At 40.7% G+C, this 22,464-nt stretch overlaps 1 protein-coding gene across 6 annotated transcripts in view; it reads left to right on the top strand.

Moving 5' to 3' along the window:
• Window positions 1-22,464, top strand: part of CTNND2 (catenin delta 2) — a 3,216,642-nt gene that overhangs the window by 842,380 nt on the left and 2,351,798 nt on the right. For all 6 annotated transcript variants that reach the window (XM_078687656.1, XM_078687653.1, XM_078687655.1 and 3 more), the window contains exon 3: window positions 2,769-2,881. In XM_078687656.1, coding sequence (XP_078543782.1) covers window positions 2,769-2,881 — 113 coding nt within the window. The remainder of the gene's footprint in view (window positions 1-2,768; window positions 2,882-22,464) is intronic.

Raw genomic sequence — 22,464 nt, 5'->3', positions numbered from 1 at the left:
AAAGTGGGGGACCTTAGAAAACACCCCACCTTGTACATGTGACAGCTTTTCAATACAGGATACGCTTCACTTTGTGATGTTTTGCGAACACTATCTGGCGCCCCGGAAAATTATTTTATATCCAATCCTGAAGGAACTCAATTTTGTCCAGGTGAGGCCTGCACTTTTACACTTGCAAATGCTTAACTCTGTGCAGGTCACATATGGTGTAGCCAGTTTTTTGGTAGCGGCAGCTCGATTAAATAAAATAAGAGTTACCCAGACAAATACACAACTAGGTTGATATTTTGTCAACTTTGTTCTGGGGAACTGCACCAAGATTAGTGGGATACAGAGGTGCCTGTTTTTCTTGGGCTTTATTTTGTATAGTATCTATTCTTTGTATCAAAACCTTTTAAATTGTTTTAGGAATGAACTTAGGAACTGCAATCAGGTGTACATTTGTTTAATTGTAAATCTTTTAATGTATGGATATTTTACAATGAATTGTGTATTGCTTTTATGGTTTTAACTAACCGAATAAAGATATTTGACTGACTGACTGAATGTGTATAATTGTCTTTCTCCGACATATCTAGATAACAAAAAGACAGACGGTGATACATAATTTGCCTTTAATTTCAAGATAGGTTGCATTTTCGTCATGCCTTTTCTTGCCACATAATTCAGGCTATCGCTCCTCTGTCACGTTATTTTATCCTCTGTTGCCACATAAATCCAATGGCTCTGAATATTGCATATTCTTCAGGGGGTCACATTCTCAGGTTACTGATATACAGTTTGCTGATGTCATTCAATATTTCTGCTCTACCCCAGTCCTACGTACTACGTGCCCGGTTCACAAAGGTTTCACCTGGAAGAAGTCCGGAGATCGGAGTGAGCCTTTCGAATTGCATCGGCCATATTTTACTGTATTTACAAATATTTGCACTACAGCAGATAGAGAGTATCTTCAAGATGCAATTGAGCCTTTCTTTCCCAATTGTATTTGCACAAAACTATCAGACCGGTGCCCAAACCAGTTCCAGGCTTCGTCCAGTCAAGTCTGCCATTATTGTAAATGAAACCTAATGTAAATCTGAGATGTTCACTGACATTTCCTAATTTGCTTCATAGTAGATCCTTGTGAACCAGGCCCCCTAGGCTATTAAGCTCTTTCCTTGCCCTCTATTATTATGGTTTATTTTGTAGCCATGTGTATAATGACTTATCTTTTTTTTTACATATATACAGACATTTTCATGAAGGTGTTTTAATTTGAAATAAAAAGTATAAATCCGAGTCACTTTTCAAAGGAATATATTTTCTATGTACGAAAACAAAAAAATATGGCCACGATGCTGTGCAGCCTGAGCATGTCGTACAGGTAACCGGGCCCACCCTTGCGGCCCACTGGGGAAACGCCCAGTGCCTTCTACGACCAGTCCGGTCCTGATGTCAGTGTTGCAATTGATTGTATAGAAACATAATGGTGCTGTCATTGATGGGAGAGTATTAAGGCCCATGTTTACGAACGTTTTGTGTCGGGCTGCACCACAAAATAATTGCCATTTACTAAGGTATGCAAAGCAACTTTGTGTGGCTTTAATTGATTTAGTAAGAACAAAGTAACGCAAGGTGCACATGGGGCTGCTTTGTGGTACTTTGCATTGGGTAGGGGTTGCATGAGCGTTCCCATGCATCCACCCATGTATACTGACACAAACTCAGATATAGAAAGACTTGTAAAGCTGGGCTTGCGTCAAAATGGTGCCTCTGCCCAAAAGATATGTAAAGGGGAAAAATAACTTTATTTCTTCTCGTTACTTCCTCTTTCCATGTGCTCAGCATTGGGCCCTGCATTCTGCAGCACACATAGAAAGTAGAATGAACCCCTTCCGGAGCTAATCGAGCGCTCCATAGCTTTGTAAATATTGAGCATTTCTGTTCTCTCCTTTTATGGAACGCAGTGCAGCAGGTTCCCTCGCTGTGCCGCGTTGCATGAAAAAAAGAATACATATGCTCCCAGATCTCCAATGATTAATCCACTCGTGTCGCCTGAGAATAGTGGCTGTTTGCTCTGCGTACATTATGAGCTGATTCCCTCGTGCAAATCATCCTCACTTACAAATAATGCAGGAGACTGGTCCCACTTGTCAGGTCTTTAAGTGGAATGAAAAAAGTAGGGGGGGGGTCTCCAGAAAGGAAGTGGCCTGTGTAACTTGGGGTAAGACTTAAAACACAAAAAGCTACATTGTGCAAAATGCAACATCCTGGAGATAGCCAACACACTAGCAAATGCGAGAATAAATAAAGCATTTGAAATATAAAGGTCTAAACTGCTGACGTGGATTACTGTATCTTTTTTGCTTTCATTTTCAGAAATAGATCAACAGTGTTTTCGACACTCAAGCACATGAATACAAGGCCCGATAGGGACCCGTTTCAATGTCCGTTTTTAATTACTACCCGGTCTGAGACCTATAGGGACCTGGTCCACATAATACCTTGCCCATTGTTTTTTTGTCAGTATGTGTCTAGTTCTCAATCTTCCAACCATACATAAAGCCGCGTCAGTTGCGGTTCAGTTTTTTTTTATTCTTTACTACAATTGGTGGCATGCGTTATTTTAGAATCCAGGTGTAGACAATCATACCCTTTCCGCATCTAGTTATTGATTTTAAGTTACACTTTTCTCCTCATGCGTGCAGCTGTCACAGCATGCCCCGTCACCAGTTGTGCTCCCTTGTTAACCTCGCCCGCGGAGTAACTGTACGTCTGTATTTCAGGAGCTGCAGTTTGAGAGATTGACTCGGGAACTGGAGGCAGAGCGCCAGATTGTGGCCAGCCAGCTGGAGCGATGCAAGCTTGGATCGGAAACCGGCAGCATGAGCAGCATTAGGTAGGAACTGCTCATTTATCTCTGTCTGGATGCGTCACTCATCCACAAATCTGTCATCCTCGCTCTGCTGTTGGCCCTGGCTCACTCTCCGCGCGCGCAGCGCCTTCATTTGTGTACCTTGCACTGCAGGACTCACTGGAAGTTCATGTCTGGAAATATTGATCACGAGTCACCAAATCGGCTGTAATCTCAATATGTTGTAGATACAACAGGGGCATTGTACCATATGTGTGACTAATACTTAGAGTGAATCGGGGATAACATCACATAAATTATGCAGGTGCTTTGCAATTTTGCTTTGGTTGTAGGCAATTTTCTCAGGGCCAGTTAATTTTGGCCTTTGCACTACCAGCCAGTGCAACATTTACTTTTGGCCCGCATGACCATGCAGAAACAGATGTTTTGACCAGTGTTAATGGCAGTTGAAGACTTGTGTGAAATTACGTGGCTAAAGTGCAAAATCCGCATTGAAAGAAAGAGATTATGTGGTACAAAAGAGGTTGTATGTAATGCTGACTGTGTTTTCTTTCTGTTGATATTGCTTTTAGGTTTCACCACAGACAGCTTGTAACTGTCTATTGTTGTGGACAATCCCACATTTCCAGGGGGCTTTGGGCCATTGCTTGGGTTTCTTGACAATCTCATTTGCTTGCCTCTTATTTGATGGTGTCCTTTCCTCCCATGAAGCTCAGCTACTTTACCATACTTTAGATTAGATGACTTGTGTCCTTCAGTGTTTCATTTGTAAAATAATAAGTGCCAGGGCCCTCATCAGGAACCCGCTGCCACTCGTACTACCCATTGCCTCTGCCAGCGCTGCCAATGATACTACCAACACACCTAGAAAGCATAACACTCCTATAAGTATGACAATTCCGACTATTCCAGGCCCCCAAAGCTATAAGAATGACTTGGGATGCAGGTTTAGCTATTTTTTTTAATGTATATTGATTTAATATACAACTGTTGTGCTCATCTGTAAATTAGACAGACAGCACCACCATGTGGCAGAGTGTAATTTGTGGGTACAAGTATAACACATTGAAGCAGGCTAAAAACAAAGTGGACAAAGTTGAGACATACTACTAAAACCTGACATAGAGAAGGCAAAAGAAAAGAAAAAGACCACTGGAAGTCAGATCAGGATGATCACTGGATACAATGCCTACCAGGCTAAAGTGAGAGACCGCCTGTGTAGGCATTGGTATCTAGTGAAACAAGACATGGGATGATATCACACAGACCCATGGTGGCTTTTAATAAAGCAAAGTCCTTGAGAAATGACTTATTTAATACCAACCCGGAAACAGCAAAAGGGGGAGGATGGCTAAAGGCCTGTCCTGGCTTACATAAATGTTTTAAGTGCAAAGCATGTAGGTTTGGTAAAAATGAACGACAGGTCATATCTCCATTGATGAGCAGCCCATGGAAAATAAGGTGTTCATTAAATTGCAAAAGTGACTATGTGGTTTATATTATTCAGTGTACTTGTCCTAAAGTGTATGTTGGCAGTACAGTTCACATGGTACATGTCCGTATCCTGCAACACCTCAGGGCGATAAAGAACAATGACAAAAGTTATGTGGTAACTCGCCACATTGATGAGATGCACAAAGGAAATATTAATGACTTATCGTATTTTGCCATTGATCAAGTACAAAAGTTAAGAAGAGATGGAAATCTAGAAGGCAAACTCTGCCATCTTGAATCAAAATACATAATGTTATTTCATTCAAAAAATCCACATGAATTAAATGCTGAAGAGGATCTGCATGTCCACTTAATTTAAATAAGTTATCCATTCAGTAAGATTTTTTTAAAGTCATTTTTAATATATAACAGAGATAGAAAGACAGACCGGAAAGATCAAGTCATAGATTGTATTATAAATTTTAAATAATCAATAGATGGAATATTTTAGAGTTAAGTTTAAGTACCTTTATGAATAATCAACCATGAACTAATTATAATTTGTAAATTAACATTTTTAGAATATCATTTGTGTTTGTATGTATGGCTAAGCACTAGCACTTTCAATGGCAATTTTTGCACATAGGAAGAAGATAGAATTGTAGTTTAAGTACTGTAAAGCACTTGCACTTTATTTGGACTAAATCTATCGTGTCGAGTATTGCATTAGATTTGCATTATAAATGAGTTTAATTATATATCTAAATGTGATGTATTTGGTTTACTTGGCAGATACAAAGGTGGATTATGAAAGGAAGATATTTGCAGAGAAAATCTCTTAAGTCAACAGAACAGAACTAATTGAATTTAAATGATAAACCAATCAATGGAACTTGCACTTTAGTTGATGAATACATAATAGTATCAATGCTGCTGAAGTGAATTTTGGGCTCCTTTACAAATGTATATATATTTATTTTAAGTTCATGATTTTATCCATTAAATAACGATTTGTTATTTAGTGCTAGGACCCTAAAGAAGTGAGCACTATTTATGAGACCAATCAAAAAAGTGGAGCCTTGTAGAGCATTTGTTCTGAAAATACATGGTTCACTATGTCAAGACAAATCAACACTACAGTGGCGCTTTAGGGTCCGGAATTGACAAATTAACTGACATGATTTGATATTGTCATTTTTTCAAATGTTGACGACAATGATGGAATTGTGGTTATGATCGTTTTAATAAACATTTGTAAGGAGAAAGTGTATACTTTGATTTTAAGCAGCAACGTGAGTCTGTCTTCCCTAGCCACTGAAAAACTGGCCCATGTGACCGCAGTACTCTGTTTAAAAAAAGCAGTCTGTTTATAATGACTGCCTATGTGAACAAGGCAGGTATGCCGAAACGTGTCATAGCGATAATATCGAAATAAATATGAGGTAAGAATAGCAATGCTACCCCTGTGTCGTTGTCTGATCTGTGTGCAGATTTCAGAAATGGTTTAAATTTTATATATATATATATATACATTCTTATCGCCAAACGCGTTTCGGACAGCCTTCTGTCCTTGATCACTGGCACTGAAACAAAGTCACGGTACAAGAGTTGCCCCTATGATTAGTCATCCCCCATGACAGCCGTGACTTTGTTTCAGTGCCAGTGATCAAGGACAGAAGGCTGTCCGAAACGCGTTTGGCGATAAGAATGTGCCCGGAATTTGAGGACTGCATGTATCTGCAAACCTGCAATAAACGGAGTAAACCTCTCCAAGTGTGTGGCGTTTTCATAGGGGCAACTCTTGTGTGTTTGATATTGAGCGGTACGCCTAAGCCGCGAAAACGCCCTGCTGCTCACGAGCGGACCTGCGAGGCTGCATAATCGGCACGCAACAAGGACTGGAGAGCCCATTATCTGTGGGTTTTATTAATGGCAGTGCAAGCAGCAAGCCTCAAATCGAAGGAGCCCACATGGGTAAAACTTTTTTATGAAATTCAGCAAATCATGGCAGCACCCACTGCGGTTTTATCACAAGGGGACTACGAGAACCAGCAAGCCTTGGGGCATACGCCCACTGGGGCGGGACTCAGCATTTATTAGTCATCCCCCATGACAGCCGTGACTTTGTTTCAGTGCCAGTGATCAAGGACAGAAGGCTGTCCGAAACGCGTTTGGCGATAAGAATGTGCCCGGAATTTGAGGACTGCATGTATCTGCAAACCTGCAATAAACGGAGTAAACCTCTCCAAGTGTGTGGCGTTTTCATAGGGGCAACTCTTGTGTGTTTGATATTGAGCGGTACGCCTAAGCCGCGAAAACGCCCTGCTGCTCACGAGCGGACCTGCGAGGCTGCATAATCGGCACGCAACAAGGACTGGAGAGCCCATTATCTGTGGGTTTTATTAATGGCAGTGCAAGCAGCAAGCCTCAAATCGAAGGAGCCCACATGGGTAAAACTTTTTTATGAAATTCAGCAAATCATGGCAGCACCCACTGCGGTTTTATCACAAGGGGACTACGAGAACCAGCAAGCCTTGGGGCATACGCCCACTGGGGCGGGACTCAGCATTTATTAGTCATCCCCCATGACAGCCGTGACTTTGTTTCAGTGCCAGTGATCAAGGACAGAAGGCTGTCCGAAACGCGTTTGGCGATAAGAATGTGCCCGGAATTTGAGGACTGCATGTATCTGCAAACCTGCAATAAACGGAGTAAACCTCTCCAAGTGTGTGGCGTTTTCATAGGGGCAACTCTTGTGTGTTTGATATTGAGCGGTACGCCTAAGCCGCGAAAACGCCCTGCTGCTCACGAGCGGACCTGCGAGGCTGCATAATCGGCACGCAACAAGGACTGGAGAGCCCATTATCTGTGGGTTTTATTAATGGCAGTGCAAGCAGCAAGCCTCAAATCGAAGGAGCCCACATGGGTAAAACTTTTTTATGAAATTCAGCAAATCATGGCAGCACCCACTGCGGTTTTATCACAAGGGGACTACGAGAACCAGCAAGCCTTGGGGCATACGCCCACTGGGGCGGGACTCAGCATTTATTAGTCATCCCCCATGACAGCCGTGACTTTGTTTCAGTGCCAGTGATCAAGGACAGAAGGCTGTCCGAAACGCGTTTGGCGATAAGAATGTGCCCGGAATTTGAGGACTGCATGTATCTGCAAACCTGCAATAAACGGAGTAAACCTCTCCAAGTGTGTGGCGTTTTCATAGGGGCAACTCTTGTGTGTTTGATATTGAGCGGTACGCCTAAGCCGCGAAAACGCCCTGCTGCTCACGAGCGGACCTGCGAGGCTGCATAATCGGCACGCAACAAGGACTGGAGAGCCCATTATCTGTGGGTTTTATTAATGGCAGTGCAAGCAGCAAGCCTCAAATCGAAGGAGCCCACATGGGTAAAACTTTTTTATGAAATTCAGCAAATCATGGCAGCACCCACTGCGGTTTTATCACAAGGGGACTACGAGAACCAGCAAGCCTTGGGGCATACGCCCACTGGGGCGGGACTCAGCATTTATTAGTCATCCCCCATGACAGCCGTGACTTTGTTTCAGTGCCAGTGATCAAGGACAGAAGGCTGTCCGAAACGCGTTTGGCGATAAGAATGTGCCCGGAATTTGAGGACTGCATGTATCTGCAAACCTGCAATAAACGGAGTAAACCTCTCCAAGTGTGTGGCGTTTTCATAGGGGCAACTCTTGTGTGTTTGATATTGAGCGGTACGCCTAAGCCGCGAAAACGCCCTGCTGCTCACGAGCGGACCTGCGAGGCTGCATAATCGGCACGCAACAAGGACTGGAGAGCCCATTATCTGTGGGTTTTATTAATGGCAGTGCAAGCAGCAAGCCTCAAATCGAAGGAGCCCACATGGGTAAAACTTTTTTATGAAATTCAGCAAATCATGGCAGCACCCACTGCGGTTTTATCACAAGGGGACTACGAGAACCAGCAAGCCTTGGGGCATACGCCCACTGGGGCGGGACTCAGCATTTATTAGTCATCCCCCATGACAGCCGTGACTTGGTTTCAGTGCCAGTGATCAAGGACAGAAGGCTGTCCGAAACGCGTTTGGCGATAAGAATGTGCCCGGAATTTGAGGACTGCATGTATCTGCAAACCTGCAATAAACGGAGTAAACCTCTCCAAGTGTGTGGCGTTTTCATAGGGGCAACTCTTGTGTGTTTGATATTGAGCGGTACGCCTAAGCCGCGAAAACGCCCTGCTGCTCACGAGCGGACCTGCGAGGCTGCATAATCGGCACGCAACAAGGACTGGAGAGCCCATTATCTGTGGGTTTTATTAATGGCAGTGCAAGCAGCAAGCCTCAAATCGAAGGAGCCCACATGGGTAAAACTTTTTTATGAAATTCAGCAAATCATGGCAGCACCCACTGCGGTTTTATCACAAGGGGACTACGAGAACCAGCAAGCCTTGGGGCATACGCCCACTGGGGCGGGACTCAGCATTTATTAGTCATCCCCCATGACAGCCGTGACTTTGTTTCAGTGCCAGTGATCAAGGACAGAAGGCTGTCCGAAACGCGTTTGGCGATAAGAATGTGCCCGGAATTTGAGGACTGCATGTATCTGCAAACCTGCAATAAACGGAGTAAACCTCTCCAAGTGTGTGGCGTTTTCATAGGGGCAACTCTTGTGTGTTTGATATATATATATATATATATATATATATATATATATATATATATATTACCTACTGGCGGTCGCCAGTAGGTCTATATAGTTAGGATTTTTTCCCTATGGGTTTTTTGAAAATTCTATGTCTAATAACTTTGGCGTTTGTGGACGGAATTGGCTGAAATTTTCTGGAAAATGGAACATTTTGTTTCTGAGCAGCCCTTGAAAATTTGGGGGGTGTTCGTCAAGGGGGGGCCGAGAAAAAAGGGGGGTCCCAAAACGTGTTTTTAACATTGAGTTTTCCATAGGGCGGTTGGCCTCACTTTTAGCCCGAACGGCTGAATGGATTTGCACGAAACTTGGCAAAATTGTAGGGACTGGTAGCCCGATGTGCCTTTTGTAGGTCTCAATATATGTGCTCCAGTGGATTTTGAGAAATTAACGTTTAAAAAAAGATATATATCTGTAACAGCGGACCGGGCAGCTCCCCGGTTCGCGGACCGGGGCGCGTACCAGAACTTCGCGTAGCGAAGCTGATTGGCTCTCCGGTGTCTGTCAACATTCTAAACAGTCCGGAGCGGCCGCCATCTTGTCTCTCGGTAGGATTGAGAGACAAGAGGAGGCCAAAACAAAGGTGGAAATAACCATAGGGGGGCCTAGTAGATCCTCCCTGACCCCCTAGGTTTAATGTGGAGGCTTTAAAAGGGCCCCGCGGGGCAAAAAAAAAAAAAAAAAAATTTTGTTTTTTTGCGTGGGTAGCGCCCGGTCCGCGAACCGGGAAGCGTTCTGGGCAGCGTACTACAATGAAAAATGAATGAGACGCTGTTACGCGATGCGTCACGTTTACGCGGCGAATCACGCGACTACGCTAAACGTCATCATGTTGTTTTTGTTCGCGGGAGCAGCGCTCACGGAACGCTCCCCGGTACGTTCACCGGTACGTGCCCCGGGGCGCGTACCGGGGCACATAATAAAAAAAAAAATTATTTACACATTTTAAAATTTCTAATAAAAATTATTACTTTCATACATATAGATATTTGCTACTAAAAAACCTATGAAATTCACTGAAAAAAACATAGGTTATAGACCATATATAGTTAGGAATTAGCATTTACAAAACCATTGAAATTCACTGAAAAAACCATAGGTTATAGACCATATATAGTTAGGAATTAGCATTTACAAAACCTTATTTTACTCACACAAAACCATTGAAATTCCATATATAGTTAGTTGCACTAACTATATATCGCGCACCCGCAATCCACTGCTGATCATGTCACATATTACATCATTCATGACATGGTCAGTGACATCACTGATGACATCTCAAATGACATCACTGATGACATCACTGATGACAACATCCAGTGACTGTATGTTTCTGTAAAGTTAAAATATGTCTTACATATTGAAGAATGAGTGGATGTATAAGTGTCTGGATGAAGGATTTAGTAGGTGCGTGACTGACTGTATGAGTGAGTGATTAAATGTGTCTCACTGAGTGCATGGGTTAGTGACTAAACTGTCTTAATTTGTGCATCATTATGTCTGTTGTTCTGTAAACTGCTACATGTGTTGATCAGTAGCTATATGAGTAACTATATGGGTTATTGATTGATTGCTCAAGTATTTGTATGGGAGACTGAGTGTGTGTGTGGCTGGCTGGGGGGTGTGTGACTCTGTGCAGATCAATGTGTACTTGTATCAATGATTGTATAAGAGAGTAAGTATGTGTTAGTATATGTTTGAAAATGTAAGGTACTCTATGTTTAAATGGAAAAAATAGAAAATGGAAGTGTGATTCTTTACAGGACTGACTAGGTGTGTGAGTAACTCCATGGATGAGTGGCAGAGTGTGAGTGTCTGTATAGGTGTATGAGTGCATATGATAGTGTTGTAAGGATGAGTGATTGTATGTATGAATGATTGTATGGGTGAATGAGTGAATGTGTGTGTAGACATAGGAATCAGTGAGTGCGTATGTAGTAACTAGTATTGGTGTGTCAATGGTTTAAAAAATTATATTCTGTATTTAACACTGGGTGTAACAGAAGTTATATTAAAGTGTGAGGAGATGCATTGTATTGTCGCATGAATGATATCATCAGTGATGTGACCATTAATGTCAAATGAGATGTCATCAGTGATGTCATCAGTGATGTCATTTGAGATGTCATCAGTGATGTCATCAGTGATGTCACTGACCATGTCATGAATGATGTAATATGTGACATGATCAGCAGTGGATTGCGGGTGCGCGATATATAGTTAGTGCAACTAACTATATATGGAATTTCAATGGTTTTGTGTGAGTAAAATAAGGTTTTGTAAATGCTAATTCCTAACTATATATGGTCTATAACCTATGGTTTTTTCAGTGAATATATATATATATATATATATATATATAGAGAGAGACTTGGTGAGGGGAAAACCGCGCACAGCGCCTATGCGGTTAAAGACATCGCAACGGACTGAATATTTACAAAATACGCCATAATGAAGAAATATGTGAGCTTGGTAATGAGTAATACCTTCGAAAAAATGGAACATTACCCTTGAAGCATGGCGGCCACACAGACGAATATAGCAAGTCCTGTTTAAAAGACCACATCACAAGAGTGTCATGTAAGAAAAACTATTTAAAAAAGACGCTGTGCACGAAGACGCTGATACCTTTAGGCACTGAAGAAAGCTCAATGCTGAAATGCGTCTGCTGATAAAGGTGTTTCAAACCTTTACCCCGGAGTGCCTCCGTGTGTTTATACATACATGCGCTGAGCTGCTCTATCTATATATCAACAATTATGGGGCACGCTCGGGGTTACATGAATTATGCATTTATTATTGCATACTCGTTTCAGCCGTAAGCCTTACTCAGTGCTTAAATGCATACATTTCAGAGATCGATTCCTGAGGCATGGAATTAATAGCCTGAAGGGTTACACAGAATCAATCGCCCCTCTGCTCACATTGACATCGCACAAGTTAGGTAAGCTTTATGGTCCGCTTGGGGCAACTGACTAATAGGGTGTGGACTTGTCATAATAATTTCCATACTTATATTGAACTTTGCCTTCCCTTTATAGCGGTGCGAAATTAAATACGATATTTTGAAGTACGGGGCGCATTGTCATCAGGTTGTTGGAAGGAGAAACAGGATTTTATTATTCCACAACACTGATCATAACAGGTACAATTATTACCTTTTTCCTGTTAGTGTGATGACCAATAAAAGAGAATTTGGTTACTCGAATATGTTCATTCCTTTATAGGGATTGACTACATATTGGAATATTCTCGGAGTGATTCCTCCTGGAGGCATATAATTAATAAGGTAATTCTCTTATCCTCCTCCACCTACAGTATGAGTTGTGTTTTTAATCCTAGGTCCTCAATAGAGTGTATTGTCTTCTAGGAGGACCTTTCATTAATTGATCAAGGAAAACACACAAGAAAATCACATTAGAATCATCATCGTCGCAGTCCGGGTAAGCAATTGACCCCCGGCCTCTTTTATTTGACTTAGTTTCCTTATCAGCAACAGCTTCCTTAGACCATTTCTTTGTTTCATAGGGTCATCCAACGATATACGGTTGCCCTCCTTAGTCCTGATGAAGACTCGCACGGCCCAGGCTTAACTCACCGCGAGGCCCGAAGTCGAGTCGGAACGTCGACGCTCTTTTGATCTTCGACCTGGACCTATATATTATTACTCTCTTGTGCATTATAGTCATCAGACATATAGGTTTCGTAATGATTTAAAATTATGGATTAATTGATTTATGGCCAGGTCTCAGTATAGGGATGATTATTGATCCTTGTGTACAACAAAAAAACTGTGTTTTTATGTCACGATTTTTGCAATTCTTTGCTACTCTTTCTTTCCTTTCCCTAAGCACTACCACTTCTTCCTATTTTGCACGCTCCCCTTGGGGGCAACCAATATGACCTACATGTATTGTAAAAGCTATTTATATCGCCTAATAGTGGTAGAAAATGAATAAATCACCACTGTTTATCGTTCTTTGGCTGTTGCGTTGTGAGACTGTTCAACTTATTGATGTTGAGTAGATTATAATACTCTACTGATTGAATTATGAATTGTTGACTAACTGCGACGTTGTAAAATAATAGTCTTTGGACCATTGTCTTCTAATACTACATTTCGCGCACAGCATTGAGTTATTTTAAAAAGTAAGCACATTCTCCTCATTGGTAGATTTCAAATGATCGCAAGTAAGGAAGGACTATGATGTTATTCCTTTAATTTCGGCCGCCATGTCGGAAAGGTAATGTCTTGATACAGAATCATAGGTTGTATGCTGACTAAGATGCCACAATGGAATATTTCTTCTCATTAGGTAAGCACAAGTCATTGTCCTTACTTTCATAGCATGCCATTTATTTTGGTCGTCCTTCCTTTCATAGAGCCCGCATGGGCTGCCACAATGGTACTGTGCGTTGAACAACCCTCACCTACTCGCTCGATCGTCTGCCAAGATATGTCCGCAAGCAACAGTCGAATTACTGCCTGATATATATATATATATATATATATATATATAGATCCCCTCACCAAGTCGCTGCTGGAGCGGTTTCTCTTCCTACGACGTTGATGCAGTTTGTGGCAGTAGCTGCCACTCAGTCTCTGATCAATTTCTTGCTCCACAAAACATTCACGAAATCAAGAGACGGCACACCAGGAAACGGCACAGGAAACTTTTAAGGACGACGCGTTTCGGCGTTTGCCTTCATCATAAAAGTTAGTGCACAATAAACCATTGTGCCGTTTCCTGGTGTGCCGTCTCTTGATTTAATGAATGTTTTGTGGAGCAAGAAGTATGTATATATGTATATATATATATGTGATGAAGAAACCAGGATTTTATCGCTAGGATTGACATTTTGCAAGCGTACTAATTCCAATTACACACAAGTACGAATAGATTTTTTAAAATTTGTTCAGAAATTAAAGTTGAGAAAATTCTTTAGCAGCAAAGGAGCGAATCATAAAATAAAATCCACAACGACAAGTGAAGATCCGGCAAACCTTGAAGTAGGTGACATGGAACTTTTATTCGATTGCCAGCAGTTGTTTAGAGAGGGGGAGGGAGAAGGAGGAATGGGATCTATGAGTCAAGCAGATAATCTATTTTGTATGGATATATTTGATAGGTCTGCTACTGAATTTAAACCCAAGTCAACTTTCACCCCCAACACTCCTAAAGATGCAATAGACATGTTTTCTGATTTAGTGATAAAAGATTTAAAGAAGTTGTCAGAAACATCATCTAGGGAATTCCTGGCAAATGAATCTGCTTTTGAGAAGAAATACAATGATGTAATTTTTAAGATTCAGGGTCGGCAGGACATAGTAGTAAGGCAAGCAGACAAAGTCGGGAACTTGGTTTTGTGGCCTTTAGATGCTTACAAACATGAGGCAATGCTACAGTTACGTGATAAGGAGTGTTATCAAAGAGTACCCCAAAGCAACCTAGTGGAAATAAAACATACATTTATGAAAGATCTATCCAGATGGCGAGGTCTGGGGCTAATTAGCCAATCGGAATACTCCTTCCTTAAAGTTGAGAACTCGGTGCTGCCAATCCTTTATCTAATACCAAAAATTCATAAGCAGAAGGATAAACCCCCAGGGCGACCCATCTTCTCCGCCATAGGGAGTTTATTTGAACCAACTTCAAGGTATTTAGATTCATTTTTGCAGCCTCTTGTGAAAGAATTGCCAGCCTATATCCAAGATTCCAGGGACTTTATTAACAAGATTGCAGATGTGAAATGGGAGGAGTCCTACCTTCTAATCACGTTAGATGTTGTAAGCTTGTATATAAGCATTGGTCATGAAGATGGGATGACAGCCACGAGATATTTTGTAAATAAAAGGCCTATTAACCTATATCAGCACACTAATATGCTGATGGAATTGTGTAGGTTATGCCTTACTAACAACTATTTCATTTTTGGAGGAGACACTTACAAACAATTGAAAGGGATGGCGATGGGCACCTGCTTCGCCCCCAGCTATGCTAATTTGCATATGGGCTGGTGGGAGGAGCAGGTGCTCAAAGTCAAACATGGCAGCGATTGGACAAATCATGTCATAAAATAGATCAGGTTCATTGACGATCTGTTTATTGTATGGACCGGATCGAGAGAGGCAGCCCAAATATTTATCAACAACATAAATGTGAACAATTTAAATTTGAAATTCACTGATAATGTAAGTGCAACTAGTGTAACCTATCTTGATTTAGAAGTATACATTTCTGCTGGAGTAATTCACACACAAACCTACAGAAAGCCGACCACCGGCAATACAGTTTTGCACATGGCGAGCTTTCACCCTCCTAGATTGAAAATGAGTATCCCCTACGCAGAGAATCTGAGGATGAAGAGAAACTGCAGTGATGAGGTTTCCCTGAATGGAGCTCAAAATTATTTAACTAATAGATTCCTACAAAGGGGATACAGGAAAGAGACTCTAAGTCAGGCTAAAGAGAAGGTTAAAGGTATACAGAGAAAGGATGTATTGAAACCAAAGTAAGATAAGGTTGTGACAAAACTAAAAGATTCCAAAGGTCAGAAAAGGATGATCACGGGCTATAATGCATACCAAAAGAAAGTAAGAGAAAGTTTATGCAGACATTGGTGTCTTGTGAAGCAAGACCCAGTACTACAAGGGCAAATTTCTAGGGCAAATTTCTAGAAGACCTATGATTACATATAACAGAGCAAAGTCAATGAGGGATGACTTATTTAAAACAAATCCGGAAGTGAAAAAGAAGAGTGGATGGCTAAAAGTCAGTCCGGGTTTCCATAAATGTTATAAATGCAAGGCATGTCAACATGAACAGCTAGTAATGTCCCCCTTGCTAAATAGCCCATGGAAAATAAGACTCCCCTTGAATTGTATAAGTGAATGTTATTTATGTTCTTAGGTGTTCATGCCCTAAAATGTATATAGGGAGCACAATTCATATGGTGCATGTCCGAATCCTGCAGCATTTACGAGCAGTAAAGAACAACGATAATAACGATGTAGTGGCGAAACATATCAATGAAGTGCACAAAGGAAATTGTAATGTCCTGGTGTGCTTTTCAATAGATCAAGTTCCGAAAGATCAGAGAGGAGGTAACCATGAAAGAAAATGAAGAAAAGTGGAATCTAAGTATATACTCCTGTTCAACACAAAACGTCCTCATGGCTTAAATGTGGAAGAAGTTCTGCATGTGCATCTAGTTTAAGAAATACAATCCATTCAATGATTGTTTTAATTGGTTTTAGATTAATGATATATCAGAGGAATTTCAATAGACTAAGAAATGTTGAACGTAATCAATTTTATCTGGATATTGGTGTATGGTATAGTACTCGGTATATTTATGTTGGAAGTTACAGCCAAAATGGAATATACAAAAGAACTTAAAATGTGATAAATTGTTTTAATGTGGTATTTCGTATTAGTTGAGAATTTTGAAGCACTAGCACTTTATTTGAATAATGCGATCTTTGCACATATAACAAAATATCTTAAGTACTGTAGCACATTAGCACTTTCGGAACATTTTGCGTGTTTTGCACTGTCTATTCATTTAATTTTAAAAGTGTAAATATTTTAGTGTAAAAAGAAGAAGGAAAATTGAAGTGAAAAATGTGTTCTTTGTGCAGTAACTTTTAACAAGCTTTCATACACAAACTATTGATTGGTTTATATATTTTTTGGCAGAATGGCGAGTAGAATATGATGTAATAAATTCTACTGAGAGATTTGGATTTCGTTTTGGGGCACTTGCCCATTATCTCTCGTTTGGTGAAAAATTGGAAACAGACTAAACCGGCGGCAAAATGACATTCAGATTCTGTGAACAATTTGCACTCAATATTGCACAGAAACAAGAGCAAAAGAATAATGCACTGGGACAATTTTCAGTCTTGCATGAAGTAATGCTTGAAATGATGACATAAAATGAATTGAGATGATTTTATCAATTGGTTTTAATAGGATATTAATTTAAATGTAGTGCATTTCTTTTTATAAGTATATTGCATTTGCCCGTACTGTGATAGGATGATTATGAAGAACTCTATTTTTAAGAATGTCGCAATATATGTACAGTCTGTCTTCCATGTCTATTGTAACTAATGACCATGTGACTTCTCCTCTGGTATAAGGACTGTTTATTTTTAATGGCTGCCCATGTGAACAAGGCAGGTGTGCCGAAATGCGTCATGCTGTTTTAAACAATAAAACCCTGTACTGGATAGCTAATTCTGCTCCTGTGTCGGTGTCCGATTTTTGAGCTAAGAAATCGGGTTTGGTTAGAGAATATATAATATATAAAGGTTTATGAGTCAATAAACCTCTTTGCTTTGGCACAAGAACCCGGACTCCTGTGGTATTTTAAACCGAGTGCTCGACGGAACTCCGTTCTCGAAGTAATATTTATTCCGGCTCCTCCGCCGGATTCGAGCCACCTCTTGAAATGCGAGGGACTATGGGAAAGGAGATTTTTTTGAATGATATATATATATCTCCCTAAACTCAATTACAAGAAAAGAAGCCGGCACTCGAAGTGAGGGGAATTAAACCTGTTTAATGAGTCAGGTCCCCTTGGGCACTAGACTACAGGAATACAAGAGAGACTTGTTTCGGCAGTAACACTGCCTTTTTCAATTTAAAGTGTGCCACATTGGTCCTCTATTTAAACATTGAGAATCAATAGATATAAACAATGCACTTCTCCTAGCAGCAGGATAATGAACCGATGGGACCACATAGAACATTTCAGCATGAAAGCAGTAAAACATTACTTTGGCTTCTCAGCAGCAATTGTACTCGGAATGAGTTTGCTTTAAAATAAGGTCTAGCCAGTGCCACCGAGCGCTGTTCGTGTAATTAATAAAGTCAATTTTTTCTTAAGTCCCATTTCACATCTTAATGGCACATATGAAAAACCGGACTGGAATGTAATTTGAGTCCTCTGCTGCGACACAAAAACCTAAAAGGTAATACTGAATACAGTCTGAATAGATCACTCAAAACGTCTTTTAAAACAACTTAAACACAGCTGTGCCACCTCCATACTCATCTGGGGACTCCTGTCAAATTATGTCTTAATCCTCTAGGGACACTCTGCGCTCCTAATCCTAATAAGATATAGGCTATGGGAGATGCTTCTCGATGGAATACTCACAAAGGCGGCAGTGCTGAATGAAACTTAAATTCCAGTGTGACTCGTTTCCATACCAAATGTTAAGGTCCTATGTCGTCTTTTTCATTTTGTGGGTATGATTGCAATACAAAAAATCAAGAAATAATTTAACCATTGCAAAAGTTTGGGAAGGCCAGGCCTATTGATTTTTCCAACTCTTGTTATGCTATGTACCTCACTTTTCTCTGGAGGAAATTTTCTGTGTATTCACCTTAAATTAAAATAAATATATATATATACCCGGTTGAAGGCATAAGCCGAAATGCCTTGACACTCCATGCTGGGTGTTACTGTTTAATGAAAAATATTAAATAAACCCCTAGTGAGCACTCACACATTGTGTGGCATCTTTGTGAAGTTGTGGGGAGAGTGCTGCTGGATCATCACAGAACGATGGTACCTATGGAGTTATATATACAGACCCCTCCCAGTCTAAACCAGACGTTGATTCTACAGGCAGGCAGAGGCACTGTATGAGAAAGTAAGAAAAAGCCCACTTTCTGAAAGTGGCATTTTCAAACTCACAATTTAAAAACCAACTTTACTAAAAGATGCATTTTTAAATTCTGAGTTCAGAGAGCCCAAACTCCAAATCTTTAGCTGTTCCCAATTGAAAGTTACACTTGTAAAATGTTACAAGGCAGCTCCAATGATAGTTTTGAGAGAGTGGGGGATACCTTGCGTCTACCTTGGGTGTGCCTTACATGTAGTAATAGGGATGGTTTGGCCTGGCAAGTGGGTGCACTTGCCAGATCAACATAGCAGTTTAAAACTGCACTCACAGACACTCCAATGGCAGGCCTGAGACAAGTTTACTGGCCTACTCATGTGAGTGGCACAACCAGTGCTGCAGGCTCACCAGTAGCATTTTATTTACAGGACCTGGGCACACATAGTGCACCTTACTAAGGACTTACCAGTAAATCAAATATGCCAATCATGGATAACCAAACATACTTATATTTTACACAGAAAGCAGCACTTATTGGTAGTGATAAAGTGGCCAGCGTCCTAAAGCCAATGAAAACAGGTCAGAAAAGATAGGAGCCAAAAGGCAAAGGTTTGGGGATAAACCTGAAAAAAGGGCTAAAAACTCCCTATGAGATAACGTTTTCCCCATTCAGCCTAGCTTAAATATTCCTTAGAATGATTTCCATTTGAATCCTATTCTAAGTATTAATAGAGTCGATTGGACAATACGATCTTGGGTCTTATTTAGGACTTTATAACTTTGATTCATTCATAGTGTTCAATATTTCAATAAACAGAAATGTACAGTATAAGCCACTAGGGACTGAAGGTGTTGAAGCTCTCATTCAGAAGTAGATCAAAAGCCATGCCCTTCTTATTTGTCAGGTTATTTATTGCAGATTTAATATTGTGCTGGCAGAATGATACCACAACTTCTGATCTTCTGTTTTTCTGGATGTGTTTCTACCATATTCTAGTCTTACTTATAAATTGTCTTTTAGCATTTCTTGACTGAAGATGAGCTCATAGTGGTGCACCCATGATGCTCTGGATATATTGATTCACAGAACGGACATGAATGAAATTGTTCCCCCTGATGTAATTTCCCCAAAAGATTTGGAGTCCTGTTCTTTAGCTGCTTCTTTATAATCATGCCATTTACTATGGGGAAACCCTGATCTCTTTCACTTGATAAGTGCTTGGTCCCTAAAGGGGCATGAACTACTAAAAGGAGCATTTTTCATTAACTTTGTTTTATTTTTACAAATGTGATTGAACCACCACAAGGTAAGAACTGTATCTATTGGTTCCTGACTTTTTCATGAACCCATGGTGAGTGTTTGAGCTGCTCATGAGGTGGAGGTTCATTCTGCAAGGCATTCTGTCAGCACACCATGGGACATCAGGTTTTCTAGGCTACCTTACCTGGCCATGTCCCCTCTCTCTGCAAATATTTCTGTAGATTCAATGTGATCTGTACAGTTTCTTGATTCTTTATTTCCTATATTAAATTATCTGTTTGCACTTTTTCCATTTTAATTTCCTTTTTACCAAAAAGTCCTGTACTTGAAGAAACTTAAAAAACTGTGCTTGTGGTAAATTATATACCCTTGCTATATCTCTATACTGTTTAATAAATCCCCCTTTTCATACAAGTCTCCTAGCTGGCATATGCCTTTATCTTGCCAGCCCCTCGTAGTCCTATCTCTAAAAATAATCGCTGGGAGCAGTTTCGTCGCATTCATAGGTGTATAGTAGGAAAGAGGTCTTAGGTCGATTAGTTTACGTACTTTCCTCCATGTCTTTATCGCTGCATCCAAAATCTTAAACCTAGTCCTCTTATAATAGCTCCTTTCAATTTCTCGAAATAAGCTGCGATTAGCTTCCATTTCTAGGACTAAGTAGTAGATAGAGCTGATTCTACTTGTATTGCCCTCATCAGCACTGGATAATAGAACACCCGTTTTTTGTAAAAAACAAGCATAGTAATATAAAACAAAATCAGGTACTGCTAACCCACCCCTTGAAGTTGGAAGCAACATAAATCTCATGGCTCTGCGAGGTTTTCCCGTGGCCCATAAAAACTTGGGGCAAACTGCCTGTAGTTTCTGCAATTAAGATGGCGTGATTTCTAAAGGCATTGCTCTAAATAGGTATAGTACCCGCAGTAATATATTCATTTTTAAGATGTTTGCTCGCCCAATCAAAGTAAAGTGCATCGCCCCCATCTTTCCAAAGATTCTGCAATATTACTACAAAGTGATCCCCAATTTGCATCAAGCAGTGTATTCATTGAAGCCCTAATCTTCACACCCAGATAAGTAGCTTCAGTCTCTACTCTTGGGTCATTTAAAACTACAGTGTCAGTGCATACAAGTTGCGTCTTAGTAACATTCAACTTGTATACAGACATTTGGCCAAATTCCTCAGCCTACCGTTCGATCTCCAATATTGCAGTAGCCGGATCCTCAGATGTAATCTCAATATCATCCGCATATGCAAATATTGTATAGGGGATATTACGTACCATAAAAGGTTTAATTAAATAACTTCTAGAAAGCATTTCTATGAAGGGATTAATATATAAAGCAAAAAGTAAGGGAGAACAGGGACACCCCTGTCTCGTACCTCGGGTGATCCGCACTAATTCTGAAGTATATCCCATTATCGCTATTCTCGCTACAGGTGAGGTATATAGAACTTGCAGTGCAGTCATAAATTTTTTCCAAAATCCTATCCTTTCCATTAGTGTCCATAGATACTGCCATTCTACACGATCAAACGCTTTTTCTGCGTCCAGCAGAATGAGCCCTAGTTTTCTTCTCTCTACCTCTGCTATATCAAGCAAAGTGATTACTTTGTTAATGTGTGCTATCGTCCCCCTGCCTGGTATAAAACCATGTTGATCTTAAGTTACCAAAGTGGATATTACTTTGGAAAGACGGTTAGCGAAAATGTTTGAGTATATTTTCCCATCACAGTTTAGGAGTGAAATGGGACGGTATGAACCCGGTAGCACTACATCTTTCCCATTTTTGCTAAAAACTACAATTGTCGCTTCATCCCACGACTTAGGTGCAAAACTGCTTTTAGCCGCCCTAAACGTAGCTAACATATCCTTTAAGTCATGAAAAAAGAGTTTATAAATCTCTCCAGGTAATAAATCCGGGCCTGCTGCCTTCCCCACCGCTAACGTCTTCACTGCATTTTCTAATTCTTCCATCATTATTGGAGCTTCCAACATTTCTACCACTTCTGCATCTAAGTTAGGCAACTCACTTAACACATTTGGTATGATTTCCACAGGCCTCACTTGTTGACTAGTATAAAGTTTAGTATAAAATTGTTGAAAAATAACCAGAATCTCCTTTGGGTCCGACCTTGAGATGCCTTCATTATCCTTTAGTGCCGCAATATTGTGGCTTGCTTCGTTCATCCGTAATTTAGGAGCTAAGCTTTTTCCAACAGATTCTCCATATTCATGACATATTTTCCTCTGGGTCAGATACTTTCTTGCAATCTCCTCATCCCAAACCCCCATTATTTTGGCCCTTTTTCTAGCAACCTCATCCTCTAAGTCAGAAATACCGTCCTGATTCACAATACCCTGAGTCAATTTCTCCTCAGCCTGCTGTAGCTCACGATAATACCTCTCGATCTCTCTTTTAAGTTTTTTTTGATGGCGGGGGGGCGCTAGGTGGCGCCAGACCAAGATGGGCGCACTGCCGTGAGGCTCCCGCCGGACCGAGCGCTTCTCATCATCCTTGAGCCATCCTGACCGGGAAGAACTGGTCGAGCATCGCCCCTCTGCCTCCGCCACA

Source organism: Lissotriton helveticus, chromosome 4_1 (assembly GCF_964261635.1).
Source record: "Lissotriton helveticus chromosome 4_1, aLisHel1.1, whole genome shotgun sequence".
In the NCBI taxonomy this organism is placed as follows: domain Eukaryota; kingdom Metazoa; phylum Chordata; class Amphibia; order Caudata; family Salamandridae; genus Lissotriton; species Lissotriton helveticus.
The sequence above is the reverse complement of the archived record's forward strand: the minus strand, read 5'-3'. Positions and strand labels throughout refer to the sequence as shown.